Source organism: Quercus lobata, chromosome 1, assembly GCF_001633185.2.
Source record: "Quercus lobata isolate SW786 chromosome 1, ValleyOak3.0 Primary Assembly, whole genome shotgun sequence".
NCBI lineage: Eukaryota > Viridiplantae > Streptophyta > Magnoliopsida > Fagales > Fagaceae > Quercus > Quercus lobata.
Window position 1 is genome coordinate 26,448,624 of NC_044904.1, and position 20,467 is coordinate 26,469,090.

The 20,467-nt window shown below is 33.8% G+C and overlaps 1 protein-coding gene and 3 long non-coding RNA genes across 4 annotated transcripts; 2 read left to right on the forward strand and 2 right to left on the reverse strand.

The window, feature by feature from the left end:
* Positions 1 to 1,481: 1,481 nt before the first annotated feature.
* Positions 1,482 to 5,123, reverse strand: LOC115985095 (mitoferrin-like). Its single transcript, XM_031108068.1, has 2 exons — positions 3,971 to 5,123; positions 1,482 to 2,166 (listed from the first exon to the last, which is right to left on the reverse strand). Exons 1-2 carry the CDS (start codon positions 4,742 to 4,744, stop codon positions 1,951 to 1,953), a joined length of 990 nt encoding a protein of 329 aa, XP_030963928.1. The 5' UTR covers positions 4,745 to 5,123; the 3' UTR covers positions 1,482 to 1,950.
* A 4,077-nt stretch (positions 5,124 to 9,200) lies between these two features.
* On the forward strand, positions 9,201 to 11,035 carry LOC115991282. Its single transcript, XR_004092183.1, has 2 exons — positions 9,201 to 9,543; positions 10,602 to 11,035. It is a non-coding gene; the product is annotated as an uncharacterized LOC115991282 (long non-coding RNA).
* A 414-nt stretch (positions 11,036 to 11,449) lies between these two features.
* LOC115991329 lies at positions 11,450 to 13,256 on the reverse strand. The gene is made up of 2 exons (XR_004092185.1): positions 12,889 to 13,256; positions 11,450 to 11,705 (listed from the first exon to the last, which is right to left on the reverse strand). It is a non-coding gene; the product is annotated as an uncharacterized LOC115991329 (long non-coding RNA).
* A 1,402-nt stretch (positions 13,257 to 14,658) lies between these two features.
* LOC115991393 lies at positions 14,659 to 17,989 on the forward strand. Its single transcript, XR_004092188.1, has 3 exons — positions 14,659 to 14,790; positions 17,360 to 17,421; positions 17,721 to 17,989. It is a non-coding gene; the product is annotated as an uncharacterized LOC115991393 (long non-coding RNA).
* Positions 17,990 to 20,467: the final 2,478 nt, after the last annotated feature.

The window sequence follows — 20,467 nt, forward strand, 5'->3', positions numbered from 1 at the left end:
CAATTTCATTTTCAATTCTTTGTCCGTACTGGTTTTTAAAACCATGCTTATGACGACCCATGTTAATGCAATATCACCTTTTTTTTTTCCCTTCAGATACCAAAAAGAAAAGAAAAAAAGAAACTTGTACATACATTTTAAACTTTTTTTTTTCATATTTCTTGTAATATAAATAAAGGAATGATAAATAAAGGAATGTAGATTCTCAACAAACAATAAAAAAAATAAAATATAAAAAATACAAAGAAAAAAAGAAGAAGAAGGAAGGAATGTAGAAAACATTTAAAGGTAAAAGTTTAATAATACATAAATCATTTCGTTTATAATCTGATAATTAATTCTAAGGCTCTTAGTCCAATAATTCCACAAAATAAGAAAAATAAAAACACATGCCTGTTGTTATACAAGAAATAAAATTAAATCACATATAAAAATAACTAAATAAATAAACCTTTATGAATAAAATATAACATGCTAGATTTAAAAAATAAAAAATAAAAAAAGCACTTCAATATTAGTAATAGATTCGACATTGAAAATACTTATATTTGATAATTTCATGTTTAAGTTGACAGGTAATCTACGATATAAATTTATAAAATCTGATATAACTAGAATAGAAATATACCATGAAAAAGGGTCCATATAAAAATTTAAAGTTTCAAATAGAGGAGTGACAAAACAATCAAACCGGGTATGGGTAAAAAAAAGGTTGCCACCCCTTAATACACCTTGTTGTCGTGCATATTCGGATGGACTGGTCTGATCCAATTTGCCACGTTTATTTAGGCACGGCTTTCTTTTTCAATAATTTTATTGCAGACAAACATACCCAATGCTCACCCTTTAAAGCAAACATTGACGATCCAAATTCCAAACTAAAGAGCTTCTCCCAGAAAAGGAAAAAAAGATCACTCAAGTGCATACCATTGAAAGTTGCCAATAAAACATATTCACAATCCAGCAAGTTTTCTCAAATCTCGACCCAATGCCTAGACACATACCTAGGTGGCCAAGAATATTCAGGGGCAAAATAGCAGTTTCTAGTAAGTATTCCTCTTTGGTTGGAAGTACCACTTCTCTAAAAGAGCAGACAGCATATACACTAACCAATATCTGACTCTAAGCCCTCAAAGGGGGATATACCTTGACAAGGCGAAAAGTAAATGCAGGCATACAATTTGAGTTTAACGAATTTCTAATTTTTTAGTTAACAGGGGCCAACTTTGCAGCAAAATAAACTCGTGAAAAATATTAACAATTCCACATTGAACTATTAAAGTAACAGAAAGAGATGTTTAAAAGGGAAGAATAACCACATACATCTAGCAAAAAAAGGCATAGGTTTTGCATGGCACCACAAACTAAATTTGGAAGACCACCAGTTCCCATGGCAAGTAGAAAGAGGCCCCATAAGCAACCAAAAAATTGTGACAGAAGTATAGTCATTACATCAAGGAATTTTAGTAAACATACAAACCAGCAAAACAAAATATCTGAAATTTACCATAAAGATCGTAACAATCTGACAAGTGATAGCTTATACAACACGTTACACGAATCAATAACTTCTTTTAAAAAGAAATGCTGATAACATACAACCGCCCTTAACTTTCTGCTCTCACTAAACCTTACTAATTATGAAGCCAAAATTTAAATGAAAAAAAAAATCACAGTAATGATTTAAAGGGGGGGGGGGCCTTAATCGACAAGGAAACTAGTTAAAAGAGTTTATCAATAAGATTATTAAAACTGACAATGTATATGACGCAAATGGATTCTACAACTCACCAATTACTCTGACTGCAACAACTTAAGATATAGACCACAGCCAGGTAATTAGAAAAAATGCCTCGTCTTGCTTGCTCATCACTCTTGTAAAGCAGACTTCTAGTTGTCAACTATATGGAGGTATCCAAATTGCAACATCAAAATAATGAATGCCCTAGTTCAGGTGACAATGCCACTATTACTGCTCCCATTTAGTTCTTGAAAAAAGGTTTTGGAGGCTTCATAAGTGGACCAGCAGATAGCAGCAGCAGGAGCGTGGAAAAGCATCCTTGGAATCCATCCCCGCATGAGCCCTCTGTATCCGTCCTTTTTAATTATTGTTTGAAATACATCTCTAATCGAGCCACTTTGAAATCTGTCACATCCGCAAACACCCTGTACAGCCAATGTAGTTTTTCTTCAACCACTTTTTCCAATTATTCATTTTTCCCTATTATATATTGTTGAATGATACAGTATACAATTGAGCAGGAATGCAGGACCAAATATTATGAATGCCTCATGAGCACCATTAAGAATACAGGACCAAATATTATGGCCTCATGACCCTGGTATCAATTAAATTGACCAGCTTTCAGTTAACTAAGAAGGTTTCCATTACAATAATACAAATGGATATGGATATCTCTTGGCTGTCTTTATGTTCTGTTATTCTCAGTTACATGCAAATCAATAAATTTGTGACAGTTATCTAGTGTGCATCTTTACTATCCTAAGGCTTTTGGTTCCATGCTTCTTCACATAGGAGGAGAGAGTACTAATCTAAGAACACCTGCACAGATACAAGCAAGGTACAGGTACAGATACGGTACAGTGACACGGAAATTTTTGAAAATATAGGACACAGTTACGGCGTGGATACATATATTAATTAATTATAAAATATATTTTTATTTTTATTTTCTATACATTGTTAAGCATTTATTTTTCATATAATGTATACATATGAGCAATAGTTTATGACCCGTGTAATTTGTTAATAGAGTAAATTAAAAACTACATGTCACTTGAAGGACGGTCTTTGGGAAAAGCAAATAAAATGGGAGGCTTTTAAGCTGTTTGGCTTTGGAAGAGAAACCAAGAGAAACTGAGGTGAATGTAAATACAGCCTGTACTCGTCCCAACTTCAATGTCAAATTTAAAACAAAACAAGCGGAGCAGATGAAGAAGAGCAACTACAAACAGTGGCTAAAAAGGAAATCTGAGTGGCTAAAATGAAGATGATGACAACGCTGTTGATGGTCTGGCAAACTGATACTTCAATAACGGTGACTAGTTGGTGTAAGTATAAAGTTTTGTCAAGAAAACCCATTTAAATTTGTACCGGCCTGAAATCCAAACACTGCCGAAAAGCTCTAAAATCTGCTAGAATAGCCGAAACAAGCCAGTACACCCCGGTATTTGGGACAGTATGAAATCGTCTTCCTTACCTTTAGTTATTTATTTATTTATTTAATTTTTGCCTGAGGCATCCCATCCGCGTCCGATAATTAAAAAAAAAAAAGGAATGACACGCATGCAGTTGTGTCCAAGGCGTACACCGTGTCCCATACAAATACAACATGGGCATGGCAGGCAAATTTGCCATGTCCATGCTTTCCTGGTACTAATGCTCAGTGATAAATACAAAGTTAATTATGGAGGTTCCACTCCATTGTGGCCACCATTTTGAGAAATTAAACTTCACCAAACATAAATCAAGTAGATAATAAGTCTAGACAATTTGGTTTTGCAGCAGTAAACCTCAATAAGGAAAATTGCAATGCATGAAATTCAAATACATCCATTCTTCAGGGCAATGATTGCTGCTCCATTCTCAATGGAGATCAATTTTTTTTTATAAGTATTCTCAATGGAGATCAATGTAGAGTCAACAAGTGGAAAGGTCAAAAGTATCAATTAAAATGACTAGCTTGTATTTGGTAGCACAAGTAAATATTTGCAACCAATATCTTTTTTTCCAAATTACAGTTAGTTTCTAGAATTAAAGTATACAGTAGAGTAAGCATAAATACATGTGGCTTCTGTTTAATTCTTGGGTTCCTACCTTAATTCAATCTCTACTAAAATTGACATACCGATTTCAACAATAGCACAGCCTAAGATAAGTCCCATATGAACAAAGCTTAAAAATCAAACAAGAACTATTCAAAGTTACACACAAAAAGATTTATCAAACCTGACACTGCAATTGGGTTTTGACCACATCAAGCGGTGTTGTCACTAGAGCAGCCAAGGCCCCAGCAGCAGCCCCAGCAGTGGCATGAACAATCAACCGCTCATCACTTGCATTCTCCGGTGAAATCTCCATTAAAGCCTTCTTTGCAGCCTCGTATGTGGCAAAATGCACTGCAGTAAACGGCGCATTCATCAACACCGTTGTCCTATATGATGCGTAGAATGCTCCAAAACCTTCCTCACTCAACACCCTCTTCACACAATCCCACACCCCCTTATATGGACTATTACTCAATTGCAGTCTCTGCTTCACCATATCCATGGGCGTAAACACGGCATCGCTGGCAACAGTGGCGCACACGCCGGAGACGGCGTGTGCAGCCGAGTTATTCGGGTTCCCACCGGAGAAATACTTCTTACATATCTCGTAAACCGAGAAATACACTGCGTGGGCTGGTCCTGCACCAAGACCCATTGCACCAATGCCTCTATAGAGCCCAGCAATGCCTTCTGACTTCAAAATCGACTGAAGGGCTTGTCGAACACCGACCGACTTAATCGGGCACGACCCGAGAGCCTGCATATGGGTCTTAACTGTGTCAACCGGGAACATGGCCATGTGCTCAACCGAACCAGCGATTGAACCAGCAATCATGAACTGCCAATAGCGGAGGCCATCGTGGGTTGAAACGATGAGCTCTGGGTGGAAATCTGGGGGCTGTGGTACCGGAATAAAGTCCGGGTTTTGGAACTTGGCGGTGGCGTCTGTGGCCATTAAGATGGGTCTAGAGAGGAAGAGATAGTGGAATTGGGATCGAAGGTGTAATGGGTATTTGAAAAGATTGAATTTTGTGGTGGGTTTGGGGCGGATTCGATTTGAGAGTTTTGGAAGTTAGGGTTTTGGATTGAAGGAATTGGGGATTTTAGTTCTAGCTTTACTGCCATACAGCTAATCCCTAACGACACATAGGGTTTTCGTAGTTGTTGGTGTGATGGGGTTTGACTTTAAATGCGTGAAGAGGATGGAAGGAAATTTTAGCTGACGCTTTGACAAAGTAGAAATTAGGGTTCCAAAAGATTTGGAAGAGATTTAGGGTCTTTTGGTCAATTTATGAATAAAATATTCATTGCTGAATTTTTTTCTTTTTTTGGGAGAAACTAGAAAGTACTATAAGAGCATCCGCAGCCCAACTTGCATATCCTATATCTTGAGATAATATACCATTAAAGGCCAAAATTCACCAACATTCGGACTTGTAAACATTCGAAATTGTAAAATTTTTTACAATTGTGCTACAGTAGCATCTTATAAATAAGATGCTACTGTAGCATAATGGTATTTTTAAAAATTAATTTTTAATTGTCTCTCTCATACTTTCTCTCCTCTCTCTCTCTCATTATTTCTTTTCTTTTCTCTATCTTCATTCTCTCTCTCATTCTGCTCTCCTCTCTTCAAACTCAAAACCCCATAGCCACCACACCATGGCTTGGGGTTGCCGTGGCATCTCTACAATAGCATCTTGTTTGGATTTTTTTTGGATTTGCCGTGGGTTGCATGGCTTTGCCGTGGGTGGGTTGCGTGGGGGTTGCAGTCTCGGTGAGCATTTGGACTACTTGTTTGAAGGAGGAAGTGTCTGCTTGGACAAAGGTAGTCAGGTAAGGGTTGGCCAATTCGGATCTGGTGATGGGTTTTGTTGCTTGGCGTGGAAATGATGGTGGAGTTGGAGGTGGTGTGGGTTGCTGTTGTTGTTGCTGTTGTTGTTGTTGTTGTTGTTGGAGTCCATTGCCACTGCTACTGGTGCTACTGTTTGAGCTGTGGCTGTTTGGGGATGGCAGAAAAGTTGGGTTTTCATGGTTTCTATGAAAGATTGTTGATTCCATTTCTATATTTATCTCTCTCTCTCTCTCTCTCTGTGCATGAGTTTTTGAGAAAAAAAATATAAAAGAGAGAGGTTGAGTGGGTGCAGCAGTGGTGGGGTTATGGGGTTTTGATGGTGGTTGTGTGGGGTTTTGGGTTTGTTTACGGCGGTGTGAGAGAGAGAGAGAGAGAGACAGAAACGAGAGGAAAGAGAGAGATTATTATTGCAAATATATATATTTTTTTTATGTGGATATATATTATTTTAATGTATTGAATAGGGATATAAAAGTTGGGATGTTGGATTTATTGTAAAATGGTATTGTATAATTGATAAAGTAGCTTTTTGAGATAGTAAAATAGGATAGGATGAAATTTTCGGCTGTGGATGCTCTAAGCAAATGATTTTGGCTTGAATAATGCTATAACTACAACTATGTTATACTAGTAATATTTTTATAAACTGTTGCTCTACTGAATGATTTTAGTTTTAAAACAAATTGATTTTGGTTTGTGTAACAGGGGATAAAGAATAAGATTTACAAATATTGTCAATTATTCGGACAATGGGGTGGGAAGGCAGGCCACACAAGATGGGGAATGGACTGTTACGGCCGAAATTTGGGCCCAATAAGACGTGGTTTTAGTGGTTATTACAAATATTGTCAATTATTACTTATTAGTTATTACATGCACGTGAAACAAACCGCCAAGACAGCTTGTAGTAGTTTACTAGTACTACCCCCTAAAAAAAACTAAATTACAAAGTTGGTCATGTTATTTACATTGGTTATTAATTTTTTAATTGTGTCAATTTATTTATTATCTTTTAAATATTGTGTTAATTTAGTCATTACCGTTATTCATTGGACAAAAAATATTGATGTGGCAAATGGTCTAAATAAAATAAAAAAAATTTGCCACATCAACAAACATCTGTATTGCCACATCAAATTAAAAAAATAAAACAAATTAAAATCTACACACATGAGATCGCATTAAACTAAAGAAGAGCTTAAACTATTTTCTTAGCCCCACTCATCAACTATTTGTTAGGTAACTAAACAGAAAACAAGTAACCCATCACAATAAAAGAAAGTAGAAGCAATTTTGAGATTGATTTTTGCAACCCATCTATTTCCTCTCTCTGTCGATCGTGAGTTTGGAGAGCGAAGGAGTGGTTTGGGGTGCACTTCGTAGAACTTGTAAAGTCTTTGCTCAGTCATTGCATCTATATCTCAAATTTGTAATTTCCACTTTTCACACGCACACTCTTCTCTTTTATTTCTCCAAGTTCTTGTTTCCTTCTGGACACATGTAGGTATATTCATTTCAACTTTTCAAGAAGAGATCGCTCCTCTGCAAACCTTATATTAAATCCTTTTTTTTTCTTGTTTCTTTTTGTAGTCTAACTCTTGTTTTAAGTGTATTTCTCAATATGAATAACCTTTTTTGTTGGACCAAATTGAAATAATTAAAATGTTAGGGACCGAATTGATATATAGTGTAAAAGTTTGGGACCAAATTCAGAATTTATCCAAAAAAAAGATCTAACAAACAAAAATCAAAGGAGTTTATGAAGAAATTGCTAAATCCATGGACTTGAAAAATCAATGCGGTTAGAATGGAGGTCGTCCGTACACTGCATCTTTACTCAAATTGGTTTCTTACCTTTTATTTTAGTCTTATTATAATTAGACAAAGTTTGTCAACAAATTTTGTTGTAGTCAATGGTTGCAACTCTTATTAAAAAATTTAACATGACTATTATATGTTCTTATTTTTTTTAACACAAATGTCAATTTTGTGGCACACAAATGTCAATTTTGTGGCAATCAAATGTTATTTACTATTTGATCCATTAAACTTATTTTTTATGTATACTTTTAGACTATAAAATTTTAAAATTTAAATATTTGATTAATAACATAACTATTATCTTTGAATTTTTTTTTTTTAAATTTTACAAGCTTAGAGGATACAGGAAGAAAATGTAATCTATTGATGAATTTTGTCAAAATTCACATCCAATAAAAAGATATTAAATGAAGTTAAATAGCCGAACTTTCTCTTTATAATAAAGAGAGTTAGCCAAATATTGTCCTCTATTCCATTTTGGAATGTCCTAAAATATTGTCATGTTTCTAAAAGTAAAAGTTATTAATCTACTAATGTTCCTATTATATCCCTACTTTATTTTCAAAACCATTTGAAAAGAAAAATAACAATTATTTAAAAAATCAATCTAATTGGGGTACCTTTTTGGTTGGCTCATTAAGAATAACTCTTTTTAAAAAAAAAACTAATAAATTTATTTAAAGGTAGTTTTGTAAATTTATACATTTTCATAAAGTACACAAGACAATAAATGATGTTCTCTTAAAAAATTTGACTTTTCAAACATGACAAACAAATTAGGATGAAGGGAGTAGCAAAATAGATTCATACATTCATAAATTATATACTCTTGTATTAATGTGATAGTATGGGAAAATTTAATGTACTATGATTTTTTTTTTAATTATGAAAAAAATTTGAAAGAAATGGGGTGAAAATAATTATTTTGGAATATTCTTTTTATTTCTTTATTCAGGAGTTTTAACGGAATGAATGAAAATACCATTCCCTTGTTTAGGAGTTTAAGTGAGGGAATGGAGTAGATAGTAATAGGATGAAATACTCATTCCTCAATTTTTTCTTAAAATCTCAAATTTTTATTTCCTTCAAAATTGTTAGGAATTGGAGAATTTGGAATTAAATTTAATGAAATTTTAACTAAAACTCCCTAAAAAACTTTATATATTTAGCCCCCTTTTTTTAAAGGGTACAATGTTTTTATTATTTGATTTTTTTCCGGTTCTTTATTTTCTTTTCCTTTCCACTACTTAAATTATTCTATTTTTTTTTTTTTTTGATGGGTTAAATTATTCTATTTTATTCCTTTATGATTCACCCATTACATTCCCTTATTAACTCCCAAACAAGATTAATAATACATGATAAAAGGCCCATGGAGAGCTTGTATCGAGCTTTTCACAATTGACATGATCTACAATACATAAGAGCGTCCGCAGTTAGAAGGCCAAATGGCAAATATAAGGTACATTTGGCACAAAAAAATTATTGGTTCCTCCGGGAGGACCACTGATGTGGTCCTGCCAACCAATAGGAAAAAAACACGTGTCCTCTTTGGGTGATTCAGCTCCACATCAGCTCCAAACCAACGGTTTAAATGTCATCCGTTTATTCAATCCAATGGCTCTTAAATTTGACACATCATCAAATTATAAAAAGAAAATTTCACCCCCTAAAATATTTCAAACCCTGCGTCTGCTTGTATCTCCTCCTCTGGAACAAAAATCAAAATTCTCTCTCTCTCGCCCTCACAGATTGTAGCTTTCTCTCTTCACGGCACAGCCACTGGCCCGGATCTCTGGTTCCAAGGATGCTGGCCTTTTTCTCATCGGAAAATCCCTGCTGGTACAGTCACCAAATTTCAAAAATTTTCTCTCTTCCACCAAACCTTGCTGTACATGGGACACCAGCGTCGATTCTCCATGACCATGGCTACAACTGGAAGCCTCCAAGGCTCACACGACCACCACTGGCAGTGCTTGCTGGCCTGACCTTCTCCTCTCTTTAGGTCTCTGTTTTTTCGCTCTCTCAAGTCCAACCGTGGCCAAGCTTCTGCTTGCACCGCGACACCACCATTTCTGGTGATGCTTCTCACCATATATACCACCATTGGTTTAAATATAACAATAATTCATTTTCATCATTTGGGTTTGGTAGTAACTCAATGTTCTATATTATTTTAATGTTGATTTTAGGAATACACAAAAGATGTTTGTGAAATTTTTTTATAGATACTTTGAAGTAATGTTAAGCTCACTAATGATAAAAATAATTGGTCGAATCCTATGCTTCTAGGTTCCTAATGTTTTTAGCCTGTAGTGTGCAAGAACTTCTTTATATGAGCTAATTTAGACAAGCATTTGGATTTCTGGTTTAACTGGTTTTTGGGTGGGCACTGAAGGTGTTTGTTGAAATGCTTCATAGAGTTTTTAGTTTATCTCTTTGTATTTTGCCTTCTTTTTGTGTGGATTTTTATGTTAATGTGATGCTAAAACTGTGATATTATGTGTATGGAAATTGGATTTTCAAGTTAGTGTGTTATCATTTAGAACTTATCTTAGGCAGACAGTAGACAAATTATTCTCATAAAAGCTATGATTTTGTATTCAAAATAGCACAAAAATGAAAAACCATTTATTTGTTAACTACATTAAGTGGTCTGCTGGTTGCCCTAAGCTTTTTTAGCAAATATCTAAGGTGAGTCTTTACTTTAGTCCTTCATGCTTTTAGATGGGAGCAGACATTGAAAACTATTAGTACTCTTGGTTGGTAGTAAACTAATAGCATTGGAATAGCCAAAATTTACTAGAAATGATAACAAAAATATGATTTGTTTCACGGTAATTTTTTCTTGGTAATAATTGTTCTCTCATGTGGTATTCTCACATTCCTACAATAGGGACTATGGATTTTTTTTTTTTCTTTTTTCACACAATCAGTAGTAGATTGATTGATGACTTTTATGTGTGAACCCTTTGACAAATTTGTTAGAATGCTAGTGTTTTGACAAATTTGTTAGAATGCTAGTGTTTTGTTAGAATTCCTTGGAGTCACTATGGGTGTTATTACTTGTTAGTTTATTTAAACTGTTGGCCTGAATATCTTAATTTTTTCTCACAAACTTTTTTTTTTCCTGTAGATACCGTTCATTGGATCTCATTCCATACTTGTGAGGGCAGTTGTTGTGAATGCTGATCTGGATGATTTGGAAGCATGAACGTCCATTGGTTTAAAGCTACATGTATCTCTATAGGATCTAGCCGACAATTGTTTTTTGCTTGGTGAGGTGTGCATGCAAAAGAAGACTCCTCAAAACAATTTGGAAACCAACTTTGACATATCAACTCTTGAATAAGTGGAGTGTTATGGCAAATTTAATTTGTATAAGAGACTTTCTCTCTTGGGGTTGCAGACTGCAGTTAATAAAATTAGAGAAGTGCTGTGGTTTGATTCTTGTTAACAAGAAAAAAATTTAGCCTTTGCTGGCCATCTTGTATTTATCACCCATATACAGCTTTGTCAACAATTAATGAGGACATCTTGTATTTATCACCATATATCTTGAGTAAAGGGGAAAAAAGAGAGTATGAAATGGACTTGTTCTGGCCAGTTGGTGTTGTGTTTTTGCCTTCTGTTGTTGCTACGGAATTGAATAGCTGAGCAATTTATTGCATCTTAATGTTGTAGTTGATTTTGTGCGGCTAAGCTGATTTTGTGTTGACGAATATATGTGATGTATACAATTTTGTTTATGTTATATGCTTTGTTTAATGCATTTTCGAATTTTTATCTAGACTAAATGGAATTGTTTTTTGTGCATGAATTTGCTTGGAGCAACCGAGCAAGTACTAAAATTGATGATGACTCAAAAACACAAATTATATCAAAGTGTTTACATGACTCTTGAATACATATCAGGAGTCTTCAAAGGATGCTTGGCCAATTTTACAATCAAAATTTAATTCAAGAGAGTAGACAAGAAATGAAGTTGTTCTAAAAATGAACAAAATTTTATTCGAATGTACACTTCGACCACAAGGCCATATAACAATAGTTTTGTTGAAATATACACTTTGTTAACAAGAAACAAATCTTCCCATCATCATATATTCATGATACATAATTCACACAAAAGAAAAAAATAAGAAGAAGGTCTTGTAAGCTTCAAGATCAAGTTCTTCTACAAACTTAAATGGCATGACCAACTCATTAAGTTATAGTTGGTGTGCCTCCAGCTTCTTGACTGTACATTACAAATGAAATTATAAGTTTATAACTAAGCCACACATCACATGCATAAACTTAAGCAAAGTAAACCTTTTAAATTTAAAGAAGCCTATATAACCTCTTTGGCACTCAGTGTTCCAATCTAAAAGCATTATTTATTTATTTTTAACTTTTACATATATTTAACATATCTTGGAATTACAACTTCCCCCAGCCCTCCATGGGTTCTGCTAGAATTAATATTTCCAGTTCTTAAAAGAGATTTGTTGTGGGTGCATTTTGCAAAAATTATCTAGAAACTCTTTGACCTACCTATACTCCATGTTCAAGAGAAAAAATGGCCATATATGTAGCAATAAGCTAACTGAAAGAAGTTTTTATTTCATTTCCTAGGCTATGCAGTCATGAAAAGTCTAAAATCCAAAGCATTGATTTTTTTCTCTAATTCCTTTCCCCTTGTACAATATAAAGATGAAACATCAATAACAGAAAAAATTATTGAGAAAACAAAGGAAACAATAACAAGACAGAGGTATTAGTGAAATGTTCTTGTTGCTCTCACTTTTTCACAATACAGAAAAAATAGACAAAATCTTAAACACGCGAACATTGAATAATTTTTATGAGCAATTGAATCCTTGAGAGGTAAAAGAGTGTCTAACATTTGACCATGCATAAGGTGCTAGTCATCAATAAATTTTCTCTGCAACTAAAGGAAACCCAAATACAAGAATGGTAAAGACAAAATATTTGTGCAAGTGACCATTACCAAAAAAAAAAAAAAAAATACTAGCTAATTAAAGGGGAATTCAGACAGAAAAAGACCAATAAAAGATAATAGAACTCTATAAAAGAAAATAAACAAGTATGCACATATCCAGCAAGTATGCACAAAGGAAGTCACATTATTAGAAGAGTAAATCTCATCCTTTTAACCCCAAATCAGTGAGCAAACAAGAGGAAAAAAAACCCACATGCCAAAACAACAGAAATTGACAAAAACCCCAATTATTTTTATCATCAGTGAGCTTAACATTACTTCAAAGTTTCTATCAAACATTTTCACAAACATCTTTTGTGTTTTTCTAAAATCAACATTAAAATAATATAGAACATTGAGTTACTGCCAAACCCAAATGATGAAAATGAATTGTTGTTATATTTAAACCAATGGTGGTATATATGGTGAGAAGCATCACCAGAAATGGTGGTGTTGCGGTGCAAGCAGAAGCTTGGACACGGCTGGACTTGAGAGAGCGAAAAAACAGAGACCTAAAGAGAGGAGAAGGTCAGGCCAGCAAGCACCGCCGGTGGTGGTCGTGTGACCCTTGGAGGCTTCCAGTTATAGCCATGGTCATGGAGAATCGACGCTGGTGTCCCATGTACAGCAAGGTTTGGTGGAAGGGAGAAAAATTTTGAAATTTGGTGACTGTACCAGCAGGAATTTTAGGGATTTTCCGATGAGAAAAAGGCCAGCATCGTCGGAACCGGAGATCCGGGCCAGTGGTTGTGCTGTGAAGAGAGAAAGCTTCAATCTGTGAGAGCGAGAGCGAGAGAATTTTGATTTTTGTTCCAGAGGAGATACAAGCAGACGCAGGGTTTGAAATATTTTAGGGGGTGAAATTTTCTTTTTATAATTTGATGATGTGTCAAATTTAAGAGCCATTGGATTGAATAAACAGATGAAATTTAAGCCATTGGTTTGGAGCTGATGTGGAGCTGTATCACCCAAAAAGACCACGTGTTTCTTTCCTATTGGTTGGCAGGATGTGGTCCTCCCGGAGGAACCAATAATTTCTCGACATTTAGGCTCAAAATGTACTCAGCAACTGGAAGGTCAAACGGGAAGAATTATAAAAAAATTTACAATGTTGCTATAGTACAATTCTAAATGTAAGATGACACTATAGCATTATTGTATCAGTTTTTTAAAAACTTTTATTCCCTCTCTCTCTCTCTCTCTCTCTCTCTCCCCTCTGTCTTCTCTTTCACGGTCTGAGATGGTCTCCCTCTTTCTTCATCTCTCTCTTTCTACAACATTTCAAGCGCAACATACAAGCACTCATAGCACAAAACAAAAACAAAGTACATTCTCAAATTTTCTGGTAGCAGAGCTTTTTGGTTTGGTGAACTCTCCACTCACATAGTCAGTCCGATTTAACAAACACCCATTGCACCAAAACCAAAACCCATTTGAGAAATTGAGAGTTTCAGAGAGAGAAAGCTTCAGTTTTACAGAGAGAGAGAGAGAGAAAATAGCTCAAGTGAGCAAAATCTACAGTGGTGCTCAAAACACCTAAATTTGAGAAGCCATCAACGATACCGGAGAAGCCATAGCTGAGAAGCCATCAACGGTACCGAAGATTGTGTTGCACTATCACCTTGCAGCGGCGGCGAGTTATGTGGGTTTGTGACTAGTTTGGATTTTGGATTTTGATTTTGATTTTGGCTGGATTTTGCTCAGTGGAGGTGGGTGGTGTGACTGAGATCAGAGAGAAATAGAGAGAGTTAAGAGAAATAGAGATCAAAAAGTGAGAAATATTTTTATATATTTTTTATTTTATTTTATATTATTTTAATATGTATAACGGTAAAATAAAAGTTGAAATGATAGGTGTATTGTAAAATAGTATTGTATAATTGATAAAATAATTTTTTGAAAGGGTAAGATAAGATGGGATGAAATTTCTAGCCGTGAATGATAGAATAGGATAAGAGGTGTCTTCTATACAAATTTGATCTTCATGTCCAAATTGGGAAAGCCGCGGCATATCATAGGCGGGTCATTCTACGGTACCCATATATTTTTTTGGTGGGTACGGTACCTGCTAAAATCAGAACCATAGATTTTACTTGCTCTAATCCTAACCGTTATTTCATTTTAATGAAAAACCTGCTACTGTTCAAGCGGGTTTAGTATAAAAGCCAAAAAAAACACAGTCACATACTTTTTCATCTGAGCCCTGGACTCTCTCGCGTTCTCCTCTCTCAAGCCGCTTCTCTTCTCACTTGGGTGATCTCCATCTCTATCTCGTGGCTTTACTCACCGGTGAAGGTTTCTCAAAAAGATCAAAATCACTTTGATATAGTGGAACTGGAAGGTTAGGATCAAAACCCTAATCCCATAAAATATGCAAAATCTCTTAATTGCCATGTTTGTTTTGTTTCCCCAAATTCTTTGTTTGTTTTTTCGGAAGCAACACAAAAATCGAAGATGATAGACATTGAGAGTTCATGTATTATCTACACTTTATAGGTTTGAACCGATTTGCTCTCTTCTTGTTTGTTTTTTCAGATGGCTAGTCATGTTTATTATATTTGGATTTTTTAGGCATAGAGTCAAATATGTTGATCATGTAGCAATTAAACTTTGCAAGCTCAATTTTGTGCTTGGCAATAACATTAATTACCTCTCCATTACAGAGGAAATATAATTATGGCTAATAGGATGGTTTTCTAATGGTCTATTAGGAGTACATATTTGTTAGTATTGTTATCTTTTCAGTATAATGCTTCTCCCCCCCTCTCTTCACATCGCCTTAAATCTAGTCACCATTATTGTAGCTGATTTGGCTGTATACAGTATGTTAGAGCCTCAGTTTGTTTTTTCCAAGTACAACTATAATTTTAGTCCTTATTTTTTAGAAGAGTAAATTTCATCTTAAATTGGGTTTGACTTCTAAATGGGAATATATATATATATATATATATTGCTAGGCCAGGGCTGTTCCCTTCAAGGGAATATATATAGTTCAGTTGGAGAAGTCATGCTTCAATGTAAAATTATGCTTCAGGCTATATTTGGTGCGACGTGCTTTTATGTTGGTCAATGAAATGAATTTCTTTGGGTAATGATTGTTTATTAAGAACCTAGTTTAATCTTTTGAATCTTATTTGATACAAATAGGTTTTTTTGGCTTGGACTTGTTGTCCATATATGCTATTGAATTCTTGATAATTAGGCAAGTGGCAGAACAATTGATGATTATGCATGAAGAATACTTGCATAGAAATCAATAGGTCTCAGCTGTAAGTTAAAATATTTTTTCTCAAAGCAGAGAGGTAACCATAGTTATAGCCATCAGACTGAAATATTCTTTACTTCATGTCTTTGCTATGCATCTTCTCATGTCATATGGAGCAACATTTCATTCTTTAAGGTTTCTTTTCGTTGAAAATTAAAAAAATTTTGATGCCATGTTAGAAGATTCAAGTTACAATGTAAAATAAGAGGTTGAGACTAATTATGTTTTGAAAGTATTGAATTTCTTATGGAAACTAGGTCGATTGGGTTACACGCATATTTCGCTGGTAAGTCCAACTTTTTTGATCTCTTAACGATTAATTACTTGTGTTTCTTGATTAATTGTCCTAGTTTAGTTGATGTGTTTTTCATCATCCTCTCATTCTTTTTTTTCTTTTTCTTTTTTCTCTTTTTGTTGTATACAATTTTCATTAGACGACACTAGTATTTATAGAGTTAGAGAGTTAACATGCAGGTTACACACATATTTCGCTGGTAAGTCCAACTTTTTTGATCTCTTAACGATTAATTACTTGTGTTTCTTGATTAATTGTCCTAGTTTAGATGATGTGTTTTTCATCATCCTCTCATTCTTTTTTTTCTTTTTCTTTTTTCTCTTTTTGTTGTATAGAATTTTCATTAGACGACACTAGTATTTATAGAGGTAGAGAGTTAACATGCACTAAAGTTTCATATTGTTCAACCAATTTTTGGGTTCATTTTGATGATAGTAGGTTCTAAAATAAATTTGCTATAGGCCACCTTTAGTGCATAATTTGGTATATCCTATGTCACTTTGGAAGACCAAAGTTAAGTTTTACTTTGTGTTTTTGTTCTTGCAAATAAACAAGTTATACTATTGTTTGTTTGTTTGTTTTTTTTTTTGTTTTTTTGTTTTTTTAAGAAGAAAAAAGAAAAGGGGGCTAGTTATATTTGTCCTCTATGGCAGGAGAGGTAAGTTTGATTTTTTATTCTGCTATGTTGTTTATTGTTTGTGTGTGGGTTGCTGTAATATCCCGACAAACTATAGTGTTAATTAATGAGGATTATGTACTTATTCAATCTTTGGAAATCTGATTTACTTATTTTTATACATAATTCCTTGAACTTATAAGATTCAGCTTTGAAGAGTGTGAATATTAATTTTCATGTGCTGATTGAAGCTAAGTCCTTGTTTTAAGTTTAAAGTTTAACCCTAAATGACTGCACGAAATTGTAATTGCAATGACTGAGTTCTATGCTGCCTTATGGCTGCCCAGGGGTATTTTGGTTACTTAATTAAGAATATTAATGCAAGTAAGAAAATCAAAGAATGGCTTGTTAATTCTCTGCCATTTGGTTATTTAGAAAATGTCATCATTTACTTTGCATTTGGTAGACAAGCTGTAAAAACCTAATGAATTATTAAACCCTTGCAATTGAATTGAATGTGTTTCCTTCGTTATATGATTGAATATGAACGTGAATATAATGATTTTTCTTTGGTTATGTGAATCATGTTTTTTGATATATGTATCTTGTGTTTGGGGAACCTCTTTGGGGTAGGATTAGGATTTCCTTTATTTTGAGAGCTAGGTTTTAGAGATGTATGTATAAGTTTATGCTAAGGTAGAATTAATAGTAATAAGCTTTGATATTTGGTATAGGTATTACCAGCGCCCAAGTCTGAGCTCCTTCGACCTTAGGCTCTTGATTCCTTTGCTTTCAGGTAAGGGATAAGTGATATGAGCATTTGGTAAGTCATGAGATTATTTTAAAAAAATTATTATGCACTAAGAGGTTTTGAATAGAGATATTGCATACAATCATGTTTTAGACAAAGATATGTTTGTTATGCTTACAAAATCTAAAGTATATAAAATAATATGCATGAAATTAAAAGATGTTCTCCTATCTGAATATCCATAAAATGAAATGCTTTGGTTTACATGCATTCTTATTAAATTCTCATGTAACTTACCCTTATTGAGCTATTTAGCTCACCCCTTCTACTTTTTCAATCAACAGGTTTTATTCTGGAGCAGAGGGAGCCTTAGTCGAGTTTTGGGAGGAACTAGTTTTAGCTTTAAAAGTATAGCCTTTGTTTTGGAAGTTTGATGCTTAGCTTTGTAGTATTGTGTATTTTAGGATCTAATGAAAGTTGTGTACTTTAATATATTAATAGATGTATTATGTGAAATTCCGAAACTGAATGACTGGTGGATTAAGTTATCCCTTGGAGTACAATGTAGATGCTTTGAATATCAAGTGAAAAATTATATAATAAAGTAAAGAAACAACAATGAAAAGAAAGAGGAAAGCTTTTGTTTAAAAGTTTAGTTGGTTCTTGTTAATAGTAGGTTCAAGCTTGATATTAACATGCTGGTCATGGTCACAAATCCAGGTATTGGGTTTGGGTCGTGACAGCTACTCTTACTTCAGTTCAGTATCAGTCAAATCAACTTCTAGACAGAAACAAAGAATATGTTGTTGCTAAACATCAAAATTTGTTGAGTTCTTCCAATTTTCTGTTTGTAGCAAGCCTTTTTCTTCTCCTTCTAAAGAGGCATCCAAATCATCCAAATTCCAACAATAGTGTTTAGCAGATTGAACTTTAAGAAATAAGCTTCTAGGGTTTAATGATTGCCTTGGTTGTTTTAATGAGTTGGCATGCTCTTTGCAAGGATAACTCTTTCTGGGGTTTAAAAAGAAGGCATGGTAAGTGCTTGAGGAAATTTCTGATAGAATTTCAAATAGGGATTTCTCAATTCAATTAGTTATATGATAAATTCATATTTTGCAAGCCCAAGTTGTTACTAATAGCAAATTATTAGTTGGTTATGGTGACAGATTTTTAGTTATCATTTTGTGAATTGGATTGTCAATGACTTTTTCATTACCTCATGTATTTGTTAAAAATGTTACTAAAATTAAAATGTAGAAGGTTTCAGAAAAAAAATAATTGGAAAAAATATTTTATGATCTTAATTCCAAATCCAAATCCAAATTTAGGTATTCCAACAATGGAATTTTAAATAATGAATTTCAAATCCTTCATTGTATAAAAATACTCAAACAAGGAATTTTAAAATTAATGGATTTCAAATTAAGGCATTTAAATCCATTGATTTAAAATCCAAATCCAAATGTTGCCATCTAAACACAACCCTAAGTTTTTTTGTAGGAATTTCAAAATAAAACTTAAAAAAATTTAAAATCATAAGGTTTAGGTCAACACTAGGGCACTAAGTTGTGGTTCTAACTACTAAATATATTAGTTAAAACAACCTCCCATAAATGCATGTGTGTGTGTCTGTATACAAGATAGTTTTTTTTAGATAACTTATCATATTTTAAATTTCAATAAGTATACTACAAAATACAACAACTTAATGACAAAAGAAAATTTATAAGTTCCACCAAGAATTTTATGGGGGGGGGGGGGGATCAAGTAGAGTGATTATATAAATTTTTTTGTCATTTTGGTCTTGCACATAAAGGTTTTAGGGGGTATTTCGGTCATTTGTTAGATTTCAAAGGTCTTTCAGTCATTTTATAGGTTTTTAAAGGTAATTTGGTCATTTTTTAGGTTTTAGGGGTATTTTGATAATTTTTTAGGTTTCAGGGGGCATTACAATCATTTTTTAGGTTCTAAGAGTTTTTCAATCATTTTTTAGGTTTCAGCCTTCAGGGTCATTTCAGTCATTTTTAGGTTTCACGGTCATTTTTGTCATTTTGTAGGTTTTAAGGGTATTTCAATAATTTTAGAGAGTTTAAGGGGCTATTTTGGTCATTTTATAGGTTTCGAGGGTATTTCAGTCATTTTCTAGGTTTCAAGTGTATTATGGTTATTTTTTAGGTCCTAAAGGTATTTCAATCACTTTTTAGGTTACAAGGTCATTTTAGTTATTTTTTAGGTTTCAGGGTCAATTTTTAGGTTCTAAGGATATCGGTCATTTTTTAGGTTTCATGTGCATTACGGTCGTTTTTTAGGTTTTAAGGGTATTTTAGTTACTTTTTAGGTTACAAGGTCATTTCAGACTCTTTTTAGATTTCAAGGTCTTTTAGGTCATTTTTTAGGTTCTAAAGGTATTAGAGGGTATTTCAGTCATTTTTTAGGTTTTAGGGTCATTTTAGTCATTTTCTAGGTTCTAAGGGTATATCAGTCATTTTTTAGGTTTTAGGGTCATTTTAGTCATTTTCTAGGTTCTAAGGGTATATCAGTCATTTTTTAGGTATTAAGGGTATCACAGTAATTTTTGAGAGTTTTGGGGGAGGGGGTATTTTTGTCACATGTGATGTTGATACTGTCTAATGTGACAATGAAATCTTCAAATGTGAGAAAAAAAAATAAGGGAACCATTGAATGTGATAAAAGTACGGCCACATGAGATGTTGGTACCACCCAATGTAACAATGGAATTGTCAAGTGTGAGAAAAAAATAGGGTACCACCGAATGTGACAAAAGTACAGTTAGATGTGATGTGGGTACTACTTAATGTGATAATAGAACCATCAAATGTGAGAAAAAAGAAAAGAAAAAAAAAAAGAACCACCAAATGTGACAAAAGAACAGTCACATGTGATGTTGGAACTGCACAATGTGATGATGGAACCGATAAATGTGAGAAAAAAATAAAGGAACCACTGAATGTGACAAAAGTATAGTCACATGTGATATTGGTACTACACAATGTAAGGATGGAATTATCAAAAGTGAGGAAAAAAAAAGAACCACCAAATGTGACAAAAGTACTGTCAAATGTGATGTTGA

What these genes read in the sequence shown, in the direction of transcription:
- LOC115985095 (XM_031108068.1), bottom strand. Translation starts at nt 4,744, where the DNA reads ATGGCCACAGACGCCACCGCCAAGTTCCAAAACCCGGACTTTATTCCG. An exon ending in AAACCCAATTGCAGTGTCAG is followed by an intron (nt 2,167 to 3,970) that starts GTTTGATAAATC and finishes TTGGCTGTACAG; the next exon opens with GGTGTTTGCGGATGTGACAG.